This window comes from Cryptococcus neoformans, chromosome 11 (genome assembly GCF_000149245.1).
Source record: "Cryptococcus neoformans var. grubii H99 chromosome 11, complete sequence".
Lineage (NCBI taxonomy): Eukaryota > Fungi > Basidiomycota > Tremellomycetes > Tremellales > Cryptococcaceae > Cryptococcus > Cryptococcus neoformans.
The window spans coordinates 1124757-1142747 of record NC_026755.1 but is presented as its reverse complement, the minus strand read 5'-3'; the positions used below and the strand labels follow the sequence as shown (position 1 = coordinate 1142747).

The 17991-nt window shown below is 47.6% G+C and overlaps 8 protein-coding genes and 1 non-coding gene; 5 read left to right on the top strand and 4 right to left on the bottom strand.

Moving 5' to 3' along the window:
- The first annotated feature begins 139 nt into the window (after positions 1 to 139).
- CNAG_01870 (electron transfer flavoprotein beta subunit) lies at positions 140 to 1502 on the top strand. XM_012197424.1 has 7 exons: positions 140 to 291; positions 356 to 413; positions 464 to 482; positions 534 to 983; positions 1039 to 1127; positions 1175 to 1234; positions 1283 to 1502. Exons 1-7 carry the CDS (start codon positions 224 to 226, stop codon positions 1334 to 1336), a joined length of 798 nt encoding a protein of 265 aa, XP_012052814.1. The 5' UTR covers positions 140 to 223; the 3' UTR covers positions 1337 to 1502.
- A 152-nt stretch (positions 1503 to 1654) lies between these two features.
- Positions 1655 to 3967, top strand: CNAG_01869 (hypothetical protein). XM_012197092.1 has 8 exons: positions 1655 to 2046; positions 2125 to 2306; positions 2362 to 2665; positions 2715 to 2739; positions 2792 to 2922; positions 2970 to 3181; positions 3236 to 3774; positions 3838 to 3967. Exons 1-8 carry the CDS (start codon positions 1786 to 1788, stop codon positions 3891 to 3893), a joined length of 1710 nt encoding a protein of 569 aa, XP_012052482.1. The 5' UTR covers positions 1655 to 1785; the 3' UTR covers positions 3894 to 3967.
- CNAG_01868 (protein KTI12) lies at positions 3917 to 5150 on the bottom strand. XM_012197423.1 has 5 exons: positions 4904 to 5150; positions 4695 to 4855; positions 4569 to 4645; positions 4358 to 4517; positions 3917 to 4306 (listed from the first exon to the last, which is right to left on the bottom strand). Exons 1-5 carry the CDS (start codon positions 5073 to 5075, stop codon positions 3977 to 3979), a joined length of 900 nt encoding a protein of 299 aa, XP_012052813.1. The 5' UTR covers positions 5076 to 5150; the 3' UTR covers positions 3917 to 3976.
- Positions 5151 to 5218: 68 nt separating this feature from the next.
- On the top strand, positions 5219 to 7946 carry CNAG_01867 (mitochondrial division protein 1). XM_012197091.1 has 6 exons: positions 5219 to 5491; positions 5556 to 6133; positions 6188 to 6487; positions 6539 to 6683; positions 6733 to 7559; positions 7615 to 7946. The coding sequence occupies exons 1-6, from the start codon at positions 5323 to 5325 to the stop codon at positions 7867 to 7869; spliced, it is 2274 nt and encodes a 757-aa protein (XP_012052481.1). The 5' UTR covers positions 5219 to 5322; the 3' UTR covers positions 7870 to 7946.
- Positions 7947 to 8051: 105 nt separating this feature from the next.
- CNAG_01866 (hypothetical protein) lies at positions 8052 to 12618 on the top strand. Its single transcript, XM_012197422.1, has 5 exons — positions 8052 to 8127; positions 8178 to 8817; positions 8875 to 9793; positions 9842 to 10141; positions 10193 to 12618. Exons 3-5 carry the CDS (start codon positions 8942 to 8944, stop codon positions 12362 to 12364), a joined length of 3324 nt encoding a protein of 1107 aa, XP_012052812.1. The 5' UTR covers positions 8052 to 8127; positions 8178 to 8817; positions 8875 to 8941; the 3' UTR covers positions 12365 to 12618.
- CNAG_01865 (hypothetical protein) lies at positions 12423 to 15077 on the bottom strand. XM_012197090.1 has 13 exons: positions 14620 to 15077; positions 14459 to 14541; positions 14188 to 14344; positions 14041 to 14122; positions 13829 to 13985; positions 13630 to 13768; positions 13478 to 13567; positions 13401 to 13422; positions 13256 to 13350; positions 13045 to 13201; positions 12887 to 12989; positions 12754 to 12831; positions 12423 to 12700 (listed from the first exon to the last, which is right to left on the bottom strand). The coding sequence occupies exons 1-13, from the start codon at positions 15041 to 15043 to the stop codon at positions 12647 to 12649; spliced, it is 1641 nt and encodes a 546-aa protein (XP_012052480.1). The 5' UTR covers positions 15044 to 15077; the 3' UTR covers positions 12423 to 12646.
- Positions 15078 to 15149: 72 nt separating this feature from the next.
- On the bottom strand, positions 15150 to 17422 carry CNAG_01864 (hypothetical protein). XM_012197421.1 has 8 exons: positions 17062 to 17422; positions 16716 to 17006; positions 16622 to 16668; positions 16417 to 16574; positions 16204 to 16362; positions 15883 to 16143; positions 15786 to 15833; positions 15150 to 15733 (listed from the first exon to the last, which is right to left on the bottom strand). The coding sequence occupies exons 1-8, from the start codon at positions 17315 to 17317 to the stop codon at positions 15499 to 15501; spliced, it is 1455 nt and encodes a 484-aa protein (XP_012052811.1). The 5' UTR covers positions 17318 to 17422; the 3' UTR covers positions 15150 to 15498.
- A 153-nt stretch (positions 17423 to 17575) lies between these two features.
- The window catches only part of CNAG_13013, a 454-nt gene continuing 38 nt past the window's right edge, over positions 17576 to 17991 (top strand). Inside the window, exons 1-2 of the non-coding RNA XR_001046241.1 lie at positions 17576 to 17622; positions 17669 to 17991. The exon at positions 17669 to 17991 is cut by the window's right edge and continues 38 nt beyond it.
- The window catches only part of CNAG_01863 (ATP-dependent helicase STH1/SNF2), a 4939-nt gene continuing 4864 nt past the window's right edge, over positions 17917 to 17991 (bottom strand). The window contains exon 7 of the mRNA XM_012197420.1: positions 17917 to 17991. This exon is cut by the window's right edge and continues 485 nt beyond it.

The window sequence follows — 17991 nt, the reverse complement described above, 5'->3', positions numbered from 1 at the left end:
TTGCTCCTCTTCGTTGCTTGTTGTTGCCATCAATCAAAATATGATGACGTTGAGAGGAAAGTTTTACGTAACACAATTGGTCCCCCGGTTAAGCCAGCTGCCATCGGAAAACCGCAGGGAAAGAGCCGATGAAGAACAACCCGGGCAGCCGTCTTCTATTACATTTCCTCCATCTCTAATACCTCACCTCCGCACACTCTGCCAGGAGATCACGTTACCCGCAATGCGTCCCACTCTCCCATCTCTCATCAACATCCTTGTCCCCGTTAAGAGGTCCATCGACTATGCTGTGTGAGTGATCGCCCTTTGACCGTAAAAAGAGGCGTGTTCGGCCGAGCTCATCTTATGTCTGCAGCAAGATCCGAGTCGCCGCTGACGGCAAGGGCGTGGACACCAATGTCAAGCACTCTATGGTAGGTCTGCTCCTGCATCATCTGTGTAATTCGCTGACTTCCAATTACAGAACCCCTTTGACGAAATCGGTAAGCTCACATGACTCGAAATTTAATTGAAGAAGTCCTGACCCAATTCAGCCGTGGAGGAGGCTATTCGCCAGCGAGACAAGTCTGGCGAGAAGGTCGAATCTATCACTGCCCTTTCCATTGGCCCTCCTAAGGCTGCCGACACCATCCGTACCGCCCTCGCCATGGGTGCTGACACTGGTATTCACATCACCACCCCCGAAAACACTATCGTTGAGCCTCTCTCCGTTGCTCATGCTATCAAGGCCATTATCGAACGCTCAGAAAAAGCCGGCAAAAAATTTGACCTCGTCTTTATGGGTAAGCAGGCAATCGATGATGACACCGGTGCCACTGGAGGTATGCTTGCTGGTATGCTTGGGTGGGGACAAGGGTCTTTCGCTAGCAAGGTTGTGATCGAGAAGGGCGGCAGGATTGAGGTCACAAGAGAAATTGATGGTGGTTTGGAAGTTGTTGAGAGCAAGATTCCTATGGTCATCACTACTGACCTTCGATTGAACGGTACGTTTGTATCAGATATTTACTTGAAGACCAGTAGCATCTAACGTTCCTGAAGAGCCTCGATATGCCTCCTTGCCTAATATCATGAAGGCTAAGAAGAAGAAGATTGAAACTCTCAAACCTGAGGACCTCGGTCTTGACTTTGTATGTTCCAGCATATTTTGAAACGCTCTTTGCTGACCCTTTTTCAGACTCCCCGACTCGAGACTGTTTCCGTCACTGAACCTCCTAAGCGTCAAGGCGGTGGCAAGGTTAGTCCGCTTTGCATGGCACTGATATTCTCTGCTTATGTCTTGCAGGTTGAGACTGTCCAGGAGCTTGTCGCCAAGATGAAGGAGGCGGGTGTACTGTAAGATCGAAGGTTGGAGTTACATCGAAATAAATGAGACTACAGAAGTAACTCGATGCAGACGATCTGTGAGACATACATATGAGATCACTGTCGTACATGTTTAGCAGCAATCCGTTCCGCTTCAGTGAGCCGCAAGTTGATAGTAGTTGCATAATCACCTCGACAGACCATTGTCCCTTGTCCCCGATCTCATTTGCAAAGAAGTCAAGAAACTAGTAGTCGCGTAAAGAGGGGCGACGGCCGCCCACCATCGCTTTTTTATATTATTATGTTTGGGCCAGGCACGCTTACTCTATTTTCTATGCTCGTCTTGCTTATTCTTCGTTATTGTTGATCTTGCCGGCTGGCTGCAGCGCTCTCTAGAATAAAACTTCATACGAACATACTTTTGCAGTAATCCACTTCTGAAATCCCGAAAAATTCAGGAGTATAGGCATACGCTTTTATCCAATGCCCATTGGTCGCCTGATACCCCCGCCAACATCTCGCACCTTTTCTTGCGCTCAGCATGTCAGTCGAACGGCAAAAATCTCAAACAGCCGCACATACGCGGTTCGGCCAGCAAATAAGCAAGTTTATGGTGGCGGCTCATCGCTCATAGAGACTTTGGTGGAGCAGGATCCCTATCAGCGAATATGGTTCATAAAACCTCTTTCCTTGATGATGTTTAACACAGAGTCGGCTCGAGCAGCTCACCTGAATTCTATATGGGTACGTGTAACTAGCTATCCGTCTTGAAGACTATCAAGGTGAATTGTTTATGAGCTCATTCTGTTTCCTCTTTCTTAGCACAATTACCGCTATCACGAAACACATATCATCCCTTTTTGGACTCTTTGTATTCTCTCAGATTTGCGCTCAGAAGCCATACATCGCCATACAGGAGGGCAAGATTACGCGAATGTCGCCCAGCGTTTCTGCACCGAAATAGGTCTGAATATAGCAGCTGTTCCGGACAGTCATTGGTGCAGGTAAGTTCAGTTAGCGTTGTATTTTGTGTCTGATATAGACTAAAGCGCCAGCCAGTGGACTCTATTTCCGGGAAGTACTTCGAATGAGGCAAGAATCAATAGAAAAGATACTCAACGGCTCTATGATAAATTTGTCAGACTTTCTGCCCTCCCCAACTCCAGCACCGTACATCGGAGATTTCAGAAACGTCGGTGCTCCTGCTCCTCTTCACGACAATAATCAATACGATCCTGTGACAAGTCCTAAATTTGCATGGGGCCCACCCAGACTTGGGCGATCAGATATGGAAAATATAATTTCAGCCCACGATGCTACGTTCGGCGAGTGGGAGGATATCCATGTTCGAGTGAGAGATACAGTATGTTGTCAAGGCAATATGGTGAATTGACCTGAGCTGACATGCCCAGAAACTGTTTGCCATCCCAACGTATCGTAAGCTCAAAATACGAAGACGCATTCAACAATACTTATAAATGGCAATTAGGTCTGCTTTACAAAATGTATCTATCTTCCGGGGAAATAGCTGTTACCGATGGCGAATTGAACGATAATGGCCACAATTTAATGGTTGATTGGCCCAAAGGGAAGGCACAGACATCTAATCATGTTAACTACGTATGTCTATAGGACATATAAGGACGGTACTAATATCAAACTGTTAGAACAATGGGCTTATCTTCAGTCGAACATGGCTTGATCACCCCGAGAGAGGCATAGGATACTGTTTGATGGGGGATCAAGGATCCTCCAGCGTTGTTTCAACCTTGTTCAATGCCATGCGCCGGGGGGGTCCCATTAGGAGAGAGACTTGGGAAGACGATAAAATCATTCCTCTGATAGGTTCCGCGGCTGTCCCTCATCTACAGTCCCTGATGTGAGTTTATTTTCTCATCGCAACGAGCGTCAAATTTATCCAGTTGTTGCGCAGGGAATATACAGGAAAAGTGTTATGTGGTCAAGGACAAGCTTTCTCTGAGCCATCATTCCCAATCGAGAAAAAAGCGACGACAACTTCCTCTTCCTCCCTTTTCTCCAAAGTTGATCCTACCATTCGAGCTAAGCGTTCCGTGGCTTCTAACGTGTCCCCCGCATCTTCTCTGTCTTCTAGATTATTCGGACCATCTTCGCTTAAATCTTCAGCTTGGACTTCCTCTGGATCCCACAGCACCAAACGACAAGCGGTCTACGAGAAGTTTGCGAGAGCCAAGGCGGAAAAGATTGGTAGTTCCATCTATGGTCCATCTGAGCAATATGCTCTGAGAAAACTTCACGACCGCAACGGATACTACGCAGAGCTGGGAGTAGAAAATCTTGCAGTTGAACTCCTCGATAAATCCAGAGAGAAAGAGGTCAATTCCATCTTGAAAGAGAAGTATTATACTTTATGCAAAATCAAGCACTCGGACATCGGAGGGGCAGAGGAGGATCAAGTGAGGTTGAACCGAGCATACGAGCAAGTGGAAACTTGTAAGTTACTCCCCTGTAAACGAATTGTGTCGAGAGTTGCCCTGTTGATCTAACATATAACAGATGAGCAAAGGCGAAACTATCAACTGAAGCCGGAAAATTGTCCGTCTTTAGATTAGAAACATATATCACAGATAACCAGCGTTAGGAATACCATTGTAGCATTCTTGATATGCATTATATTAGCACAAATACCTCTACATCACCCAGTCTCCCAAGTCTGTTCTAAAAATCTCACGTATCCCGTTGCGACTTCCCCTTCTGTCCAGTTTCCTGCCGCTGCTAAACCTCCGCTAGCCTGTGCCTTAACCTGCACTGTCTCGTACTGCCTTTTCAGTCTGGACATCTCACTGAGCGTTATTTTCTTCGCTGGTAGGCGGAGAACCAAGGAGGAAGACGATGGGGCTGGAGGAGAAGGTATGGGGAAGGTGGTGGAATTTGGCAGAGAAGTGAGGTGAGAGAGGAGGGAAGAATTTATGAGAGAAGTGGTTGCGGTTAAAGTTTGAAGAGTATTCGGTGGTGGTTTGCTCCTCTGAGCTCAGAGTCAAAAATAGTGCCAATATTAGTAGAAAGCAATACTCACCTGAAGGACAGCAGAAGTAGGAGGTTTCTTGTCACCTTTTATAATGGCATTCCATATGTCTTCGAATGGCGGATTCTCATCCCACGGTATAGTAAACAGTGGGCTATCCCATCGAACCATGGATGACGGTTCTTCGTATCGCATGATAAGATTATCGAACCTGCTTTCCAGTTTAGCAGTTGCTCTGAGAATTCAACGAGCCATCGCGTACGTAGCTTGCTTGTAAGAGCATTCTCCTCGTTTTTCATGCCATTTTCGACACATATCAGGTGGGGCAACAACGTGAATCTTGACGCATTGTCAGCTAGGATAACCATAAAGACAATAATAAGCTTACAGTAGCGACTCGAGTATGCGCCTCCCGGGCAGCACAGTACATTTGGTAGCGGAAGCCTTTTATATAGTTGGCAGAGTCCACAATGGTGATGGTGTCTGTTCCCAACGAACGGTTGACATTGGAGAACAAGCTTGCACGGCCTGGTTTTTCCTGAGCGCTGGCTGAGTGCTTATGAGCTAAGGTGTCCACTAACAGTAATAAGTACATACAATCATAGGTGGAGCGGGGTACATGAGATGACTCATCGTCTACGACCACCACTTCAAGAGCTGGACCGTCATATTCCGGCTCTTTCAGACGTTTTTCAAAATACTGCTTGAGTTGCTGGGCGCGGGTGGACTTGCCAGAGCATGGGAAGCCGGTGATAGTGACAAGAGCCATTTAAGCGTACTTGGCCGCCTGAAAATCAATGGCCCAGAAGTTATTATGATTATGTAGAGGTCTTTAGAATACGACATGTCGAGAAGACCATAAAAAAGACGCTTCTTCGTCGCCTCAAAGCGTTTTCTCGCTGCCGCCGTTACCGCCGCTGACCTCATTCTTCGCGGCTTCTCTTTACTTTCTCTTCTTCCCATTCGTTTTACATTTTTGAAGTTCGGCAATAAGCCCGCACGTTGCAAAACTACCCATGGCCAACCATCATGATCATGACAAGCCTCTACGCTCAGCGCTGGATCCAATTTCATCACCATACCTCTCATCTTTGAATGGCACACTCTCTATCGCCAAAGAGGTCTTAATTGGTCCCTTTCAAGGAGATCACAGACGGTCAGAGAGTGCTAAGATCTTGTCAGACCGTAGGTAACACTCATGGTAATTTCTTTAGATATACAGACAGAAATCGCTAATCTAGACATGCAGTCGCTCCTTCCTTGATGCAACCGCGATTTTTGAATGCCGCCTCATCTAGCCAACAGTCGCTTTCAAAGCCCTCGCATCCCGGTGCACCATACCCGTTGTTGCGCCTCCCTACCAACCTCCCTTTCAACAAGTCTTCCCGGCCGACTGCCTCTTCTCTTGCTATTTTGGAGGCAGTAGACAATCTTGCTTCACTTTCGCTTGACGATCCCTCACATCCTCGAAATGACCAAAACTCACCCAGTCTAATAAGAGGCTTCAAGGCCACGATACCCTCGTCAGAGCTGGCGAAGCAGCGGAGAAGGATGGTGAGAGGTGGAATTGTGGACGAAGATTTGGGAGGCAAGATTGGGTTGAAGAAACTGGGGGATCGAGCACGAGGATTATTAACAGAAAAGGGAGAAGATGAAGACGATGGGGAACTCGGTGTGGGCCGGCATGCGGCAAAAAAGAAACGAAAGAAGAGGGAGAGCAGGAGATTCACAGAAGGAAGACATTTGGAAGGCAAACTGAGGTTAGAAGATCTGGCTAAACAAGCAGACGAGATTGGCCAGGATAAGGAGAATCTGCATGTCAGGCAGGTGCGTCGAAGCATGATTTTATTGTGGTGGTTGCCGATACTTACATATATCTAGTCCTTGATACAATCTGAGATCGCTGAAGTGGGAGCTAAGATTGACACGTTGGAAGATATCCGCCGTCACCTTGAGGCATCCCTTCTTCATCTTCAAGAAGAAGATTTGGAGTTAGATGATGAACTAGAGGGTGTGCAGGAGCTCATGGCCTCGCCGGCCATCAAAGCAGCAGCGGGCGCAAAGTCATTGCCTCTTAGCTCCAGTGCTGTTGGCATCAGCAATAAAAGCTCAAGGAGAAGAAAGGGTCCGGCGTTCCTGCCTTCAGAACATGATGAGCTGCCATCTGGCGTGGCTTTCATGGTAAGTATCATTATTAGAGCGGAAAACAATCATATCTGATGTGAGGAACAGACCTTAAATGGACACACCGCACCTATCACAGCACTGGACTTTGACGAACCATACGGAATGCTTGTTACTGCCGGACAGGACGACGTTGTCAAGGTTTGGGACCTGTGTGATGGTGAGGAGATTGGACAGTTGCGAGGACATAGAGGTGAGTCAATGATTATATGTGATGAGCTCGTGATTGACAGTACTTTCAGGGACTGTCAAAACCTTGCAGGTCGAAGATACTTTATGTCTGACCGGCGGTGCTGATGGCAACGTTCGCCTGTGGGATCTGCGCATGGTTGAAGATTACGAAGAACGTCTCAATACTCAGCTCGCCGAGCTTGCTCGACAGGATCCTCTCGAGAGAATAGCCGAGCAAAGAGCCCATGAAGAAGATGGAGAACATGCGGAGGAAAACGATGAATTGCCTGATGGCACTCTGCAGGATCCTCAATGCGGAGATGGTAGCCCATGCGTGAGGACCTTGGAGGGTCACAGCAAGAGCGTCACGTCACTGTATTATGAAGATGGTTGCTTGGTCACTGGCTCTTCAGATAAGACGATCCGACAATGGGACGTTGCTACTGGACAATGTGTTCTAACTATGGACATTCTGTGGGCGATCTCCAATCCTCCCCCTCCGCCGTCGTCTGCACCTCCTCAACGACCCCCGCGTCTTTCCCACCGCTCGTCAACATCATTTGGCTCCAACACGTACGAAGACATTCTTCCTTCGCCCGGTGCTTCCTTGGTTGGCATGTCGGGAGCTGCCCTCCTCAGCGCCGCGACAGGCCAAAATTTTGCTGTTCCAACTCCACCTTATGCTGATGGGACGTGGGAAATGTATCAAGACTTTGTAGGAGGCGTGCAATTCTGGGGTTACGCTTTGGCCAGTGGAAGCGGGGATGGTGGCGTGAGAATGTGGGATATGAGGACGGGACAGGCGCATAGGACTCTCATTGGACATACTGCTCCAGTCACATGCTTGCAGTTTGACGAGCAATACATTGTCACGGGAAGTCTGGACCGGACTGTCAGAGTAAGTGAAAACTTTTTTACTGAATAGGACGGGGTCGTTTGCTCATGTCATTTAGATATGGGATCTCCGTATGGGTTCCGTTTCGGAAGTTCACAAATACGAATACCCGGTTACAGCACTTCAATTCGATAGCCGCAAAGTGGTGGCATGTACTGGAGAGAATGGCGTAGAGGTGTACAACCGCACGACTCACGCCCACTCGCGGTTGGTGGTAAACGGCCATACCAAGCCAGCGGAAAAAATGAGGTTCATTGACAAGTATTTAGTGTCAGGTGGAAGAGACGGATGCGCCAAGGTGTGGGCTATGTAGAAGGAGCAGAAGAAATGTTGTGTCAGTACAAAATCAAGCAATAAGCAGTGCAATGCATCTATCATATCTCAACTGTGTGAACTGTGAACCTCCTTCGTTCTTGTCTTTTTGTTTCCGTCGGAGCAGAAGTTTGGAGGTGGGGGTATTAATTATTAGGGAGGGGCGTCCTTAACTTGGGAACGGCGGAATTTGCTGACGAATAATCACTACGTAGGAAATATATTTCTGAGCCTTTCGCCTGATGTAGTCATTGTGATGGTAAGCTACTAATGGTATCCTTGGATCGAGGCTCACCTTACCAACTGCAGCCGCTTGAAGTATACTTCTCAAGGGGTCCACAATGGAGAAGATACGTGATCACCACGAGAGCCGAAGGGGATCATTCAATCCTGACACGTCGTCCGTATTCGGAAATGGCGAGATACGGTGCACGTCCCAGCATTCGTCACTTGCATCAATACTCTAAGAATTAATGCCCCCTCGGCCCTTCTCGCTCCTCAGCTCGGCCCTATAAGGTCATGCAAACGTTTCATCCTTTCTTCCTCCCTCGCAGCCTGCTACGGGCCAGTGTCCGCTTCATACTCATCCTCCGTCTTATTCCCGTCTTCGTACTACCTCTCCCTGCCATCGACGACTACCTCAATATGAGAGGAATTGAGGCATTACGTATAGGGCTCCAAGATTGGTCTATAAGTAAGACGTAACCGCGATATTATTTCCAAAGTGTCATTACATTTTTGTAGCGTGCGCCCTCTCCAGATTTGCTGACCTGCCCCGGTCTTGGCCCAAGGCGCGGCCCTCCCTTCCGTAAACATCAATCACGACAAGTAAGGCTTCCCTAAGCTTATCGCCTAGCTCTAATCAGAGCGCCTAAGAGCCCGACGCGTGGCGTGCTGTTGAACCAACTCCTCCGTTCCTCCCTCGTCTTCCTTATCTCGCAGTCCTTAGGTGAGTCAACCGCTCTTCCTTCCTGCACGTCCCCCATAATAACCATGGAAATCCCAGATACTGCTTTGAACCGACTTTCGCTCCTTCCTTTCTACCAACCTCTTCTCTTTCTTTACTTGCTACCATGGCCACTTTGTCAGATGCTCATGCTCGCATGCTGTCGCCCATCACAGAGCTCACTACTCCAAACTCTTCCCACACCCTTGCTCTTCTTGCTGTTAATGCAGACACCAAGCGAGATGGAGACGGGAAGAAAAGTATTGTTTACAAAGCTCGAAAGATTCCATACGGCAATCTCGTCCCTCCCAAATCGTTCGCGCAACTCGATGGCAGTGTGCAATCCTCAGCAGTGAGCGTTAGCTCTTATTTAGCTGAATCCCGCAGTCAGATCCCCCGGCCTGCTTCTCCATCAAGCAATCAACGCTCTTTTATACCCATTCGAAAGCTTCTTGGTGACGTTATTTGTCCTACTACTGCTTCCTCTACCATGTTTTCTTCTCTCAAATCCCCTTCTCCTGGAGGTCTCCTCCCACCCCCTCGTTCAGTCTACTCTAATAAACCAAAACTGGTCAAAAATATCCCTCCGCCGTCTAGTCCATTGCCATATGGTGCTATCAGCGACGAGGCCAGGCGGGGATACCTCGAGAGATATTATTCTCGTAGCAAGCAAGCCAAGACCGGCCGGGAGCAGGAAATCAAAGAAAAGGAAACTACGGAGAAAGCCACAAAAGACAAGAAAATGGGAGATAGACAGGTTGAGAAGATGCTTAAGGACAAAAAGACAAAGGTCAAATTTGGTGATCAGCAAGCACAAGGACAGTCTAATTCCATTTCAGGAATGGATCCTACTGTTAATGTGCCCGGTGTCGATGCCAACGGAATGGCTGTGAGGCAGCGGACTATTGATACATCTAACAGCCCCTGTGTTAACCCCCCTAAGTCAAAACCACATTCACATGCAAGAAGATATTCCTTGGTTAGCCAGCATTTCATTATCCTGCGGCTAGGCTGACAGTGATATCAGGATACCAACTCTCATAGATCTGCTGTACCCTCTCCTGGAATTCTTCATCCGACTTTGGATAATACACCTATCCTTACCGACGATATGAAGTTCGACACCAATTCGGCTAAGAAGGATCCCTTAACCAATAAGCGCCGCCACAGTCTCATCAAACGTCGTCCTCATAGCTCCAACGTTCGTCCTACCCCGCAAAAGTCGGTAAGTTATAGTGGCACACCAAGTCAAAAAGAGGCCCCAACTGCGGTGACTGTTACCGCAAATGTATCCGAGCAAGATCAGAATAAACAGTCCGCTGCTCAAGTGAGTTAATCACTGGTTGGTTTGGTATGAGTGAGTTTGACGGATAAATAGCCTCCCGATTCCTTGCTGGTCCCGGAAGAGAACAACTTGCACTCTGCCTGTTCCGGCTCGACACCTGGCTCAGTTCAGTCACATCCCTCTCGTTCATCTAGCATCAAGACTTCTGGGGATACTAAAAACGTCATTACCCTCACTAGAGTCTCGAGCATTCTTTCATCTATCTTTGGTAGCCATAACTCGGACAATTCGCCAGACTCCCGAAGTTCCATGAAAGAACGACTTGCTAGCCGAAGACTGTCCAGAAGGAATCAAAAGCAGGGAATTTCGAGTGCGAAGTCTTCTCAGGGCTCCACACCATGCCAGTCTCCTGGTTCAAAGTCCCCGCTCACATTGCTGGGCGAGCTCACGCAAGAAGAGTCTACGGAAGAGGTTGCCAAACCTGTTCAAGTCTTTCGCACCTCTGGTATCTTTGGAATAAGGGATGACGGCTCGGAAGTCTATGATGCTCAAGAGCACGAGCAAGCTCACCCCTTCAGTTCTGCTGGTTTCAAGAGCATTTCTGAGCGAGCCGGCTCCCCGCATACTCAGTCGGATGGCGTGAGAAGAATCCTTTATGTGGAGAATCATGTGGAGGAACAGGACGGCAGATACGAGAATAACTGTCAGGAGAAGGTTGAAGAAGTGTTATTTCGCAAGCCGCTTGGACATGAGGGTATTGCCGAGAGGCAGGTTGAGCGTAATATCACGGTCAATCCTCCCCAACAGACTCTGAAGACTGCTGACATGTTGGGGTCAAGCCACGACGCTTCATTTTCACCATCTGTCGTCCATCAGGCATCGTCTTCCAGTCACCCATCAACTGAGAACACCCATGATCGATCTTTTTCCCTGCAACATGTCATTGTCACAACAAGTCCCGACGGATATTATTCAGCCAGTCACACTATGCCGGGCATGGTTGACGAATGCATTCAGACTTCCCTCCAATCGTCACCAGCTCTCTTGCCCCATCCTTCGTCGGATATCCCAGCCTTTCAAATTCTGACTTCTATCCAGCCTCAAATTCCTAACCCCGCTTCTCCCCCGGGCTCTTCGACCTCTTCCCAGGACAACATCGTTCTTACCATTGCAAGCCACCTACTTTCTACCCATGCAGAGGCCCTACTCAAGTATTCATCCAAGATCAAGGACACCGGCGAAGCCATGCACAAAATGGCGCAAGAGAGCTTGGAATGGGGGGGTGCGTTGATGAGACTAGCTGATAGGACAGAGAAGGATGGTGCAACTGGCCGAGAAGATAACAATTCGGAGGTTCCGCCCCATAGTGGGACACCTTCAATGTTTGACAGCCCCAGAAGATCTACTTCAGTCTACTCCCACGGGAACCCAACAACCAAGAAAGTTCGCGATGATCACATGCATGCAGGTGGTCTTTACACACGGCCTTACGGAAATGACCCATCCCAAGATAGGAAACGTAAAGGGGTGTCACTTCCCACCAGCATGCTGAGCAAATTACAGGAATTGGGAGGACTTGGCTTGATGAATGCGCACAAGGCTGAAGAAACTTGGAGAACTAAGGTTGATCATCTTGCGGAAGTCATGAAAAAAGGGCAAGCTGCCGAAAGGGCGCGAGAGGTCTCTGTTGACAGGCAGACAGCTGTTACCAACGATTGGGGCGCCAATGCTACCACCGATTCTGTTGGTGAGATGCTTGAACGATCACCTGCCATTGCTTCCTCCTATCCCGACATTCACTGTGATACAACCTACCAACAAAATTCCTTTTATGGACACCACGTTGATCCTGATTCGGCCTTGAGGCAGCGAGAGGTTAGGATTACTATGGAGTATCCTTCCGTTCATGCGTATGAGTGTGCAGTCGCGCCTGCTCCTCCCACTGTTCCTCAAGTTACTAATCCGGGGTATACTAGTGAACAACCGCAACTTCGAACTCCTTCTCACCATGCATCCATTTTCCATGAGCTATCAGGCGATATCAAACTTACTGAAGTGATCGACAAGCAATCAGGGAGTACCGTCGCTGCTGCGAATGGTACAGTTGTCGGTCGAGGCGGCACGTTGGGGAAGGCGGTTGCCGGTAGCGAGGTCAAGGCAAGGAAATTGAGGAAAAGCCAGGAGCAAGGATCAGACTTTATGGAGAAAGGTACATTGGACAAAAAGAAACATTGGTGGTCTAAAAGGAGTAGTATCATTGCGTAAAAAATTAAACAAGATCGAACTTCATGTCCCATTTATTTAATTTCACTGTCCATCTATTTAATTATAGAATTGTGCGATATTTTGTCTTTTTAGGGGCATCCATTTTAAGGATGACATATAGAGAATTATAATTACATAGAGTACATGTGGTGATTAGTGGCATGTTGGTACAAGAACGATTTTATGTTTATACGTATACTCAAACATCTGATTTCTGTTCCATCTTCCAAATCATCTCACATAAGGTAGTTCAACGTCTGTTGGGAAGCTTGTTCTTCAGCGTCAAGGTGTGACCAGGCTGAGGCCTAAAAGCTTCTCAATTCTACCCAATCCAACCTAAAAATTCTCAACTTAGATCTGCCAGTACTTGTTCACGATGGATGACTTACGAGAAGGTTATCGCGAGCAACGCTGAACGTAACGCGATACCACCCGGGAATATGATAATGGTAAGCCGATCCGGGAGCCTAAGCCAAGTCATTCAGTTGGATAGATCTTCGCAAAGGAGATAAGGCAACATACGATATAGACACCCCCGTCAAGAAGTTTTTGGAAGATTCGCTTCTCTGTCGTAACATCATCAAACTCCAAGGCAGCTCCCAAGTTCACCCACACAAAGTTCCCTCTGGCCAATGTCAGCTCATAACATCACGGTTTCATATTGACATAGCGATACTCACGCATTGTGGTCGGCTACTGGTACGCCCCTATCTTCAAACCACTTCCTAATGAATGCTTGAGCTTCTCCAAGAAGTTGACGGTTGGTTGTGATAAACTTCTTGAGCGCCATTTTATCCTGCAACAAGGTTGACCAGATGACATCTGCTGGGGAGGATACTACTCAGACCGTTAATTTCAGTTGTTAACGCAATTTTTCATATCAATACTCACATTTCATAAGCATTGAGGTGTTCGCCATTGAGCGGAGAAGGAAAGGGTTATGTTGTGATATGAGAGAACCAACGCGAAGACCGTTTGCACAAAAGCTATCACCGTATTAGCATACCCCCAAGGTACTTCAGCGAATGTATAATACTCTTTGCTCATTCCATAGACCACTGTAATCGAAAATCAGTTGAGCGAGGCAAGAAGCAGATAAAAATGAGCACCCACCATGAAGCCTAGATTTATCAAAATTCATCCCGAGCTCCTCTCGCACATTGAGTGAAAGCATGCTTGTGAAAGGAAGCGCGTCGGGGAAATCTAATTAATGGACTTGATCAGTCATCTTCAATCCGATAACGATGTCGAATAGGCTTTCTCACCCTTGTTTTCGTAAACGCTCAGGGCGTAGATTTCATCTGACACCAAATGAAGGTCTTTGTTTTGACAAAACTTTGCATAGGCAAGTAGCGTTTCCCGAGAGTACGTGCGTCCAAGAGGATTCTGTGGGTTACAGACGATCTGATCAAGAGGCCATATATCAATGTTGATAGAAACAGTATGATAAAGTAGATTACTTACCACAGCACGTACGCTGATACCTTGTGCCGTAACCTTATCGTATACTTCTTCAAACAACTCCAAGCTTTCGGGGCCGAAAGCTTTTTCTGGGGAGAGGTGAACTGGGATAAGCTTAACTCGTCCTCGGCTTATAAGATCTCTATCGAAGCCAGTGTAGCTGAGACAAGCGTTCAGTGAAAGGACGATCACATATATTGAAGACCAAAACTCACTACGGGGCTGCGAGGAGGACAGCTTCATTTTCGTCCAAAATAGTGTAGAAGAGCTGGTCAAGGACCGCAGAGCAGCCGACACCTTGAAAATGATAATTCTGTCAGTGACGGTTTGGTACTTGGACATTTGGTACGGCCAGTACTCACCTGTGATGATTTGCTCCGGCAAAACCTTTTCGGCCGGATTAAACCATTCGTTTAAGAACGCACTCAAAGCTTTGCTAATCCTTCGACTACCCCATAGCGAATCTCCGTAAGATAGATCTAGTGGAGTTATGTTATTGTGGAGTGCGGAAGAAAAAAGCTAGAAAAGACATATTGAAAGTCAGTCATACGTAACTCGCTGGTAGATTACACGGCCGGGGCTGATTGACTGATTGATGAGATGATGGACTGAGGAGAGGAAATTCGCACGGACCTCCATGCACTGTTGTTGCATCAAAAAGTTCTCGGCTACACCCAAAGAGACGATGCCTTTCGGGTTAAACCTGCAGTCGTACTCTAAGACAAGTAGCGGCGCCGTCAGCGGCAAAACGAAGGCGGCTAAAGAGGGCCGGCGTATGACCACATGCAACTCACGGTCTTGGAACAAGCAGCTGAACCGGTCAATCAGAGGACCCGCATCAGGCCCATGTGTCGCTCTATCACTCAGCTTTGGCCCAGGGTAGCACTTTGTTTGAGCGCCTTTTTCGTGCGTAGAAAGATCATTGATCTCCGCGCTCTCATCTTCGAGTGGAAGCGATGGGATGGACAAAGTACCAAAGCAGGACATGAGAGTGTCGCCACTCCGGTCATTGTCCGTAGCTGTTGACCTCCTTAAATTGCCGATATCGTCAACTTGATTGGCTTCGGTGTCTTCCAGTTGACGGAGAGGCAGCCGGAAGGGTGCTGGGAGGCCGCAAGGCGGCTGGAGAGAGTAGCGAGGGGATGTGTTGTTTGGAACTGGCATTGTTCGTGATTTGTTGTTGCGAGAACGTGCTCCAGTACTGGCGAAAGAATGCATATATAGGGGGCGGCGGGTATCAGTTATCTGTTCATGTGACCAAACTACCAGAGAATAATCAATTCCGAATTTATCACTTCAGCCTTGGAGATCTCCGTTTCTATATCTTTTTACGCCACGCGGTCCTTCCGAGGCTTATATAAACATTGCGTTTTTCTAGGATGTTCATATTTGTCGTTTGCTTCCCGCGACAAAATCACCATCTAAGTTTCGGCAATCTCGTCTAAATTCTAGCTTCACTCTCCCCTATCTGACCTGAGTGACTTCTCTCCGATAGCTTCCGCGCCAGATCTTAGATCCTACGTAGCGCGCGTGACTGATCCATGACAGTGAACGGCGTACATATCTAAGAGGCATATGAATATCCTACAACCATCATCTCAGGCCTCAGGCTAGATACACTCCAAGTTATCTATCCAGTCAACTGCTACAGCACATACATGCAGCTTTTGTTTTTATAGCTCTCCACCACCCATAGCCTTGAACACCAAGTAACCCACTCCCGCCAGCCCAACACCGAGACCTAGAGCTCGGATGATCAGAGTCACAACCAAAGCTTGTCTTACAGCCGTGTAAAAGGTAGCAAGCGCCTGACCAGACCAATTGATACGCCTATCGGCAGCACGAGAAGGGCCAATCGCTGATAATTCCCAGGATTTCAGCACTTGACGGTACCGACGAGAGAAGACCCTGATAAATACTAGTAAGCGGAGACTAGACAAGAGCAGAACAAGCTACGCACCATATCCAAAAATTAACATCGGGATACGTGAATCTCGGAAATACCGCACTAGTATATTATCAACCTGACTGAAATTGGACATCTTCCAACAACTCACGTCATATAAGGTCCTACACCTCTTCGTCTTCTGCCTTGCGCCGCCTTCTCATTTGCCCTAGCCCTGTTCTTCTCTTCTTCCGCCAACACTTTTCTCGCAGCCTCCCATTGGTCTTCAAAGGTACTGTGAGTGGTTACAGGAGTGCGAGGGGCCAGTTGAGGGTTGTAGTCCATAACAGGAGTACTGGGTTGTGAAGTTGTGAGGTTCTGGCCTTCTGCGAATAGCTTGGAGGGTGCAGACGGGTGATGAGAGATAAGATCCCTATGGGGAGAGTGACTATCAGCGATATTTACGGGGTGATACAGAGCAGGATCAGCTTACAGGGTCATTCCTAGAGTCAAGCCCCAAAGCCTCAAAAATCGACTGCCATTCGCTGCATCCGTCCAGCTACCACTTCCTTCTATCGTTTCATCAAAATCCAAGGGGTCAAAATTTTCAGCTGTCACGGTCGGCTCATCGGGAAGAAGCAAACAGCCAAATCTTGGACGCTTTCATCAGTGGCTATAATATGTAATATAAAAAGACACAACCTACTTCATTTTGCCTATGAGATTTCTCAGGCACCATCGTACAAATTTGTTTCGGGGACTCAACCGAGTGCTGACATCAATCTCGACATGTGACCAGCGAGAAGGTGAAAAGGGAGGCGTAAGTAGAGAAAGAGGCACCCAGTGGACAGATGAGATTTCGGTCTTTCCAGACGTCAATACATGATCGGAGAAGCATTTGAGGAACTTACCGCCTGTAACTCTGGAGCCGGACTTATTGGCGTGGTTTGGATGAATACTGTCCACCTAATCAGTCCTGTCTTAGATGCAGCACATCAAACGTACCAAAGGGACTGAGGATCATCAACAGTCTTTTCCCCAAGCTTGTGGTCACCTCTCTCTCGTCTAACCGTCCTACATTCAAAAATTCTTTCTCAGCCAAATCTATTCCAATCTCTTCCCAAGTCTCTCTCAATGCAGTATAATAGGCTGACTGATCGTCTGGTTCTTGACGGCCGCCGGGGAAGGCGATATGAGAAGCCCAACGGTGGTGGGCTCCTGGAGGAGGTAAAGAAGAGGGAGAGGCACGGCGAATGAACAGAATCTCTGGAACAGTATTAGGGTGATTTACCCAGGCTGTACCACAGCGTCAGACGGTTACTCACTCATGTCTCCCACGATGATTACTTACACAATTTCATAAAATCTTCCAGTTCAAGTCCCTCTCCCCAATCTTCCCTAGAAACCACGTTTCCTGTCCATCCTTCTGGCTCATGCCCTTCAAATACCAGATCTTCAGCAGGTCTTAAGCGTATGATGATGGCTACAGATGCACGGCGTGGCTGGGTCGGAGGGGACTGGATGAGGCGAGTAGGTAAGGCGCGGAGAGAGTGGATAAGAGAGAGGAGCGCGGTTGATGGCGTTTCTGTGGGAGTCGAGGCTACCATGTTGTCGATATGTCTACGTCAGTTTGTTGATATCTCAAGAGAGGGGGCGGTATATAAATCAAGGTATCCGCCCGAAAAACATACGAGGATAGAGGATATACCGATTACTTATCCGCTCAATGAATACCTTTTGGGGAAATACACCACACCTCCACCGGCCTGGGTCGCTAACCGGTCGCCAATTATTACGTAATTGATCTATCTAAGCCATTGCATCTTCACACGATTTACTATAGTATAAATGAGCACACACTCGACGGAATACGGATGCTAAACCTAATTAAAACTAGATCCGCAACTCTTAGGTACGTTGATGACCCATAACAAGTAACTACTAATAGGGGCATCTAGAACTTGATCTTAATTCCGCAGTCCATCCGATTGTCACCAGGCAATAGCTTCGACAACGCCTCTTTTTCTCGATCTCTCACCAACAATAACAAATGACTCATTCCATGAACTTAATGTTAGGAATATCCTTTTGGTGTATATTTACCAGCAAAGATCAAAAAGCCTTGTTGATGGCGGGGAATACGTAAGGAACTAGCTGTAGTGCAGAAGAAAAGAGGAATATCTACGCAGCAATCAGTGTGACACGTATCGTAGAATTTCAGTATTCATCCTTCGCAGATACTGCGGCAAATGCAAAGGACCAAGCTGTATTCATACTCGTA

What these genes read in the sequence shown, in the direction of transcription:
- CNAG_01870 (XM_012197424.1), top strand. Translation starts at nt 224, where the DNA reads ATGCGTCCCACTCTCCCATCTCTCATCAACATCCTTGTCCCCGTTAAG. An exon ending in AGGTCCATCGACTATGCTGT is followed by an intron (nt 292 to 355) that starts GTGAGTGATCGC and finishes TTATGTCTGCAG; the next exon opens with CAAGATCCGAGTCGCCGCTG. An exon ending in TACTGACCTTCGATTGAACG is followed by an intron (nt 984 to 1,038) that starts GTACGTTTGTAT and finishes ACGTTCCTGAAG; the next exon opens with AGCCTCGATATGCCTCCTTG.
- CNAG_01869 (XM_012197092.1), top strand. Translation starts at nt 1,786, where the DNA reads ATGCCCATTGGTCGCCTGATACCCCCGCCAACATCTCGCACCTTTTCT. An exon ending in CTCACCTGAATTCTATATGG is followed by an intron (nt 2,047 to 2,124) that starts GTACGTGTAACT and finishes CCTCTTTCTTAG; the next exon opens with CACAATTACCGCTATCACGA. An exon ending in CCTCATCTACAGTCCCTGAT is followed by an intron (nt 3,182 to 3,235) that starts GTGAGTTTATTT and finishes GTTGTTGCGCAG; the next exon opens with GGAATATACAGGAAAAGTGT.
- CNAG_01868 (XM_012197423.1), bottom strand. Translation starts at nt 5,075, where the DNA reads ATGGCTCTTGTCACTATCACCGGCTTCCCATGCTCTGGCAAGTCCACC. An exon ending in ACCCCGCTCCACCTATGATT is followed by an intron (nt 4,856 to 4,903) that starts GTATGTACTTAT and finishes ATAAGCACTCAG; the next exon opens with CCAGCGCTCAGGAAAAACCA. An exon ending in CGCATACTCGAGTCGCTACT is followed by an intron (nt 4,646 to 4,694) that starts GTAAGCTTATTA and finishes CAATGCGTCAAG; the next exon opens with ATTCACGTTGTTGCCCCACC.
- CNAG_01867 (XM_012197091.1), top strand. Translation starts at nt 5,323, where the DNA reads ATGGCCAACCATCATGATCATGACAAGCCTCTACGCTCAGCGCTGGAT. An exon ending in TGCTAAGATCTTGTCAGACC is followed by an intron (nt 5,492 to 5,555) that starts GTAGGTAACACT and finishes CTAGACATGCAG; the next exon opens with TCGCTCCTTCCTTGATGCAA. An exon ending in GTCTGGACCGGACTGTCAGA is followed by an intron (nt 7,560 to 7,614) that starts GTAAGTGAAAAC and finishes CATGTCATTTAG; the next exon opens with ATATGGGATCTCCGTATGGG.
- CNAG_01866 (XM_012197422.1), top strand. Translation starts at nt 8,942, where the DNA reads ATGGCCACTTTGTCAGATGCTCATGCTCGCATGCTGTCGCCCATCACA. An exon ending in ATGCAAGAAGATATTCCTTG is followed by an intron (nt 9,794 to 9,841) that starts GTTAGCCAGCAT and finishes CAGTGATATCAG; the next exon opens with GATACCAACTCTCATAGATC. An exon ending in ATAAACAGTCCGCTGCTCAA is followed by an intron (nt 10,142 to 10,192) that starts GTGAGTTAATCA and finishes ACGGATAAATAG; the next exon opens with CCTCCCGATTCCTTGCTGGT.
- CNAG_01865 (XM_012197090.1), bottom strand. Translation starts at nt 15,043, where the DNA reads ATGCATTCTTTCGCCAGTACTGGAGCACGTTCTCGCAACAACAAATCA. An exon ending in GTATCAGCGTACGTGCTGTG is followed by an intron (nt 13,769 to 13,828) that starts GTAAGTAATCTA and finishes CCTCTTGATCAG; the next exon opens with ATCGTCTGTAACCCACAGAA. An exon ending in TGATAAATCTAGGCTTCATG is followed by an intron (nt 13,423 to 13,477) that starts GTGGGTGCTCAT and finishes TTTCGATTACAG; the next exon opens with TGGTCTATGGAATGAGCAAA.
- CNAG_01864 (XM_012197421.1), bottom strand. Translation starts at nt 17,317, where the DNA reads ATGGTAGCCTCGACTCCCACAGAAACGCCATCAACCGCGCTCCTCTCT. An exon ending in GGAAGATTTTATGAAATTGT is followed by an intron (nt 17,007 to 17,061) that starts GTAAGTAATCAT and finishes GCTGTGGTACAG; the next exon opens with CCTGGGTAAATCACCCTAAT. An exon ending in GATGATCCTCAGTCCCTTTG is followed by an intron (nt 16,669 to 16,715) that starts GTACGTTTGATG and finishes TTAGGTGGACAG; the next exon opens with TATTCATCCAAACCACGCCA.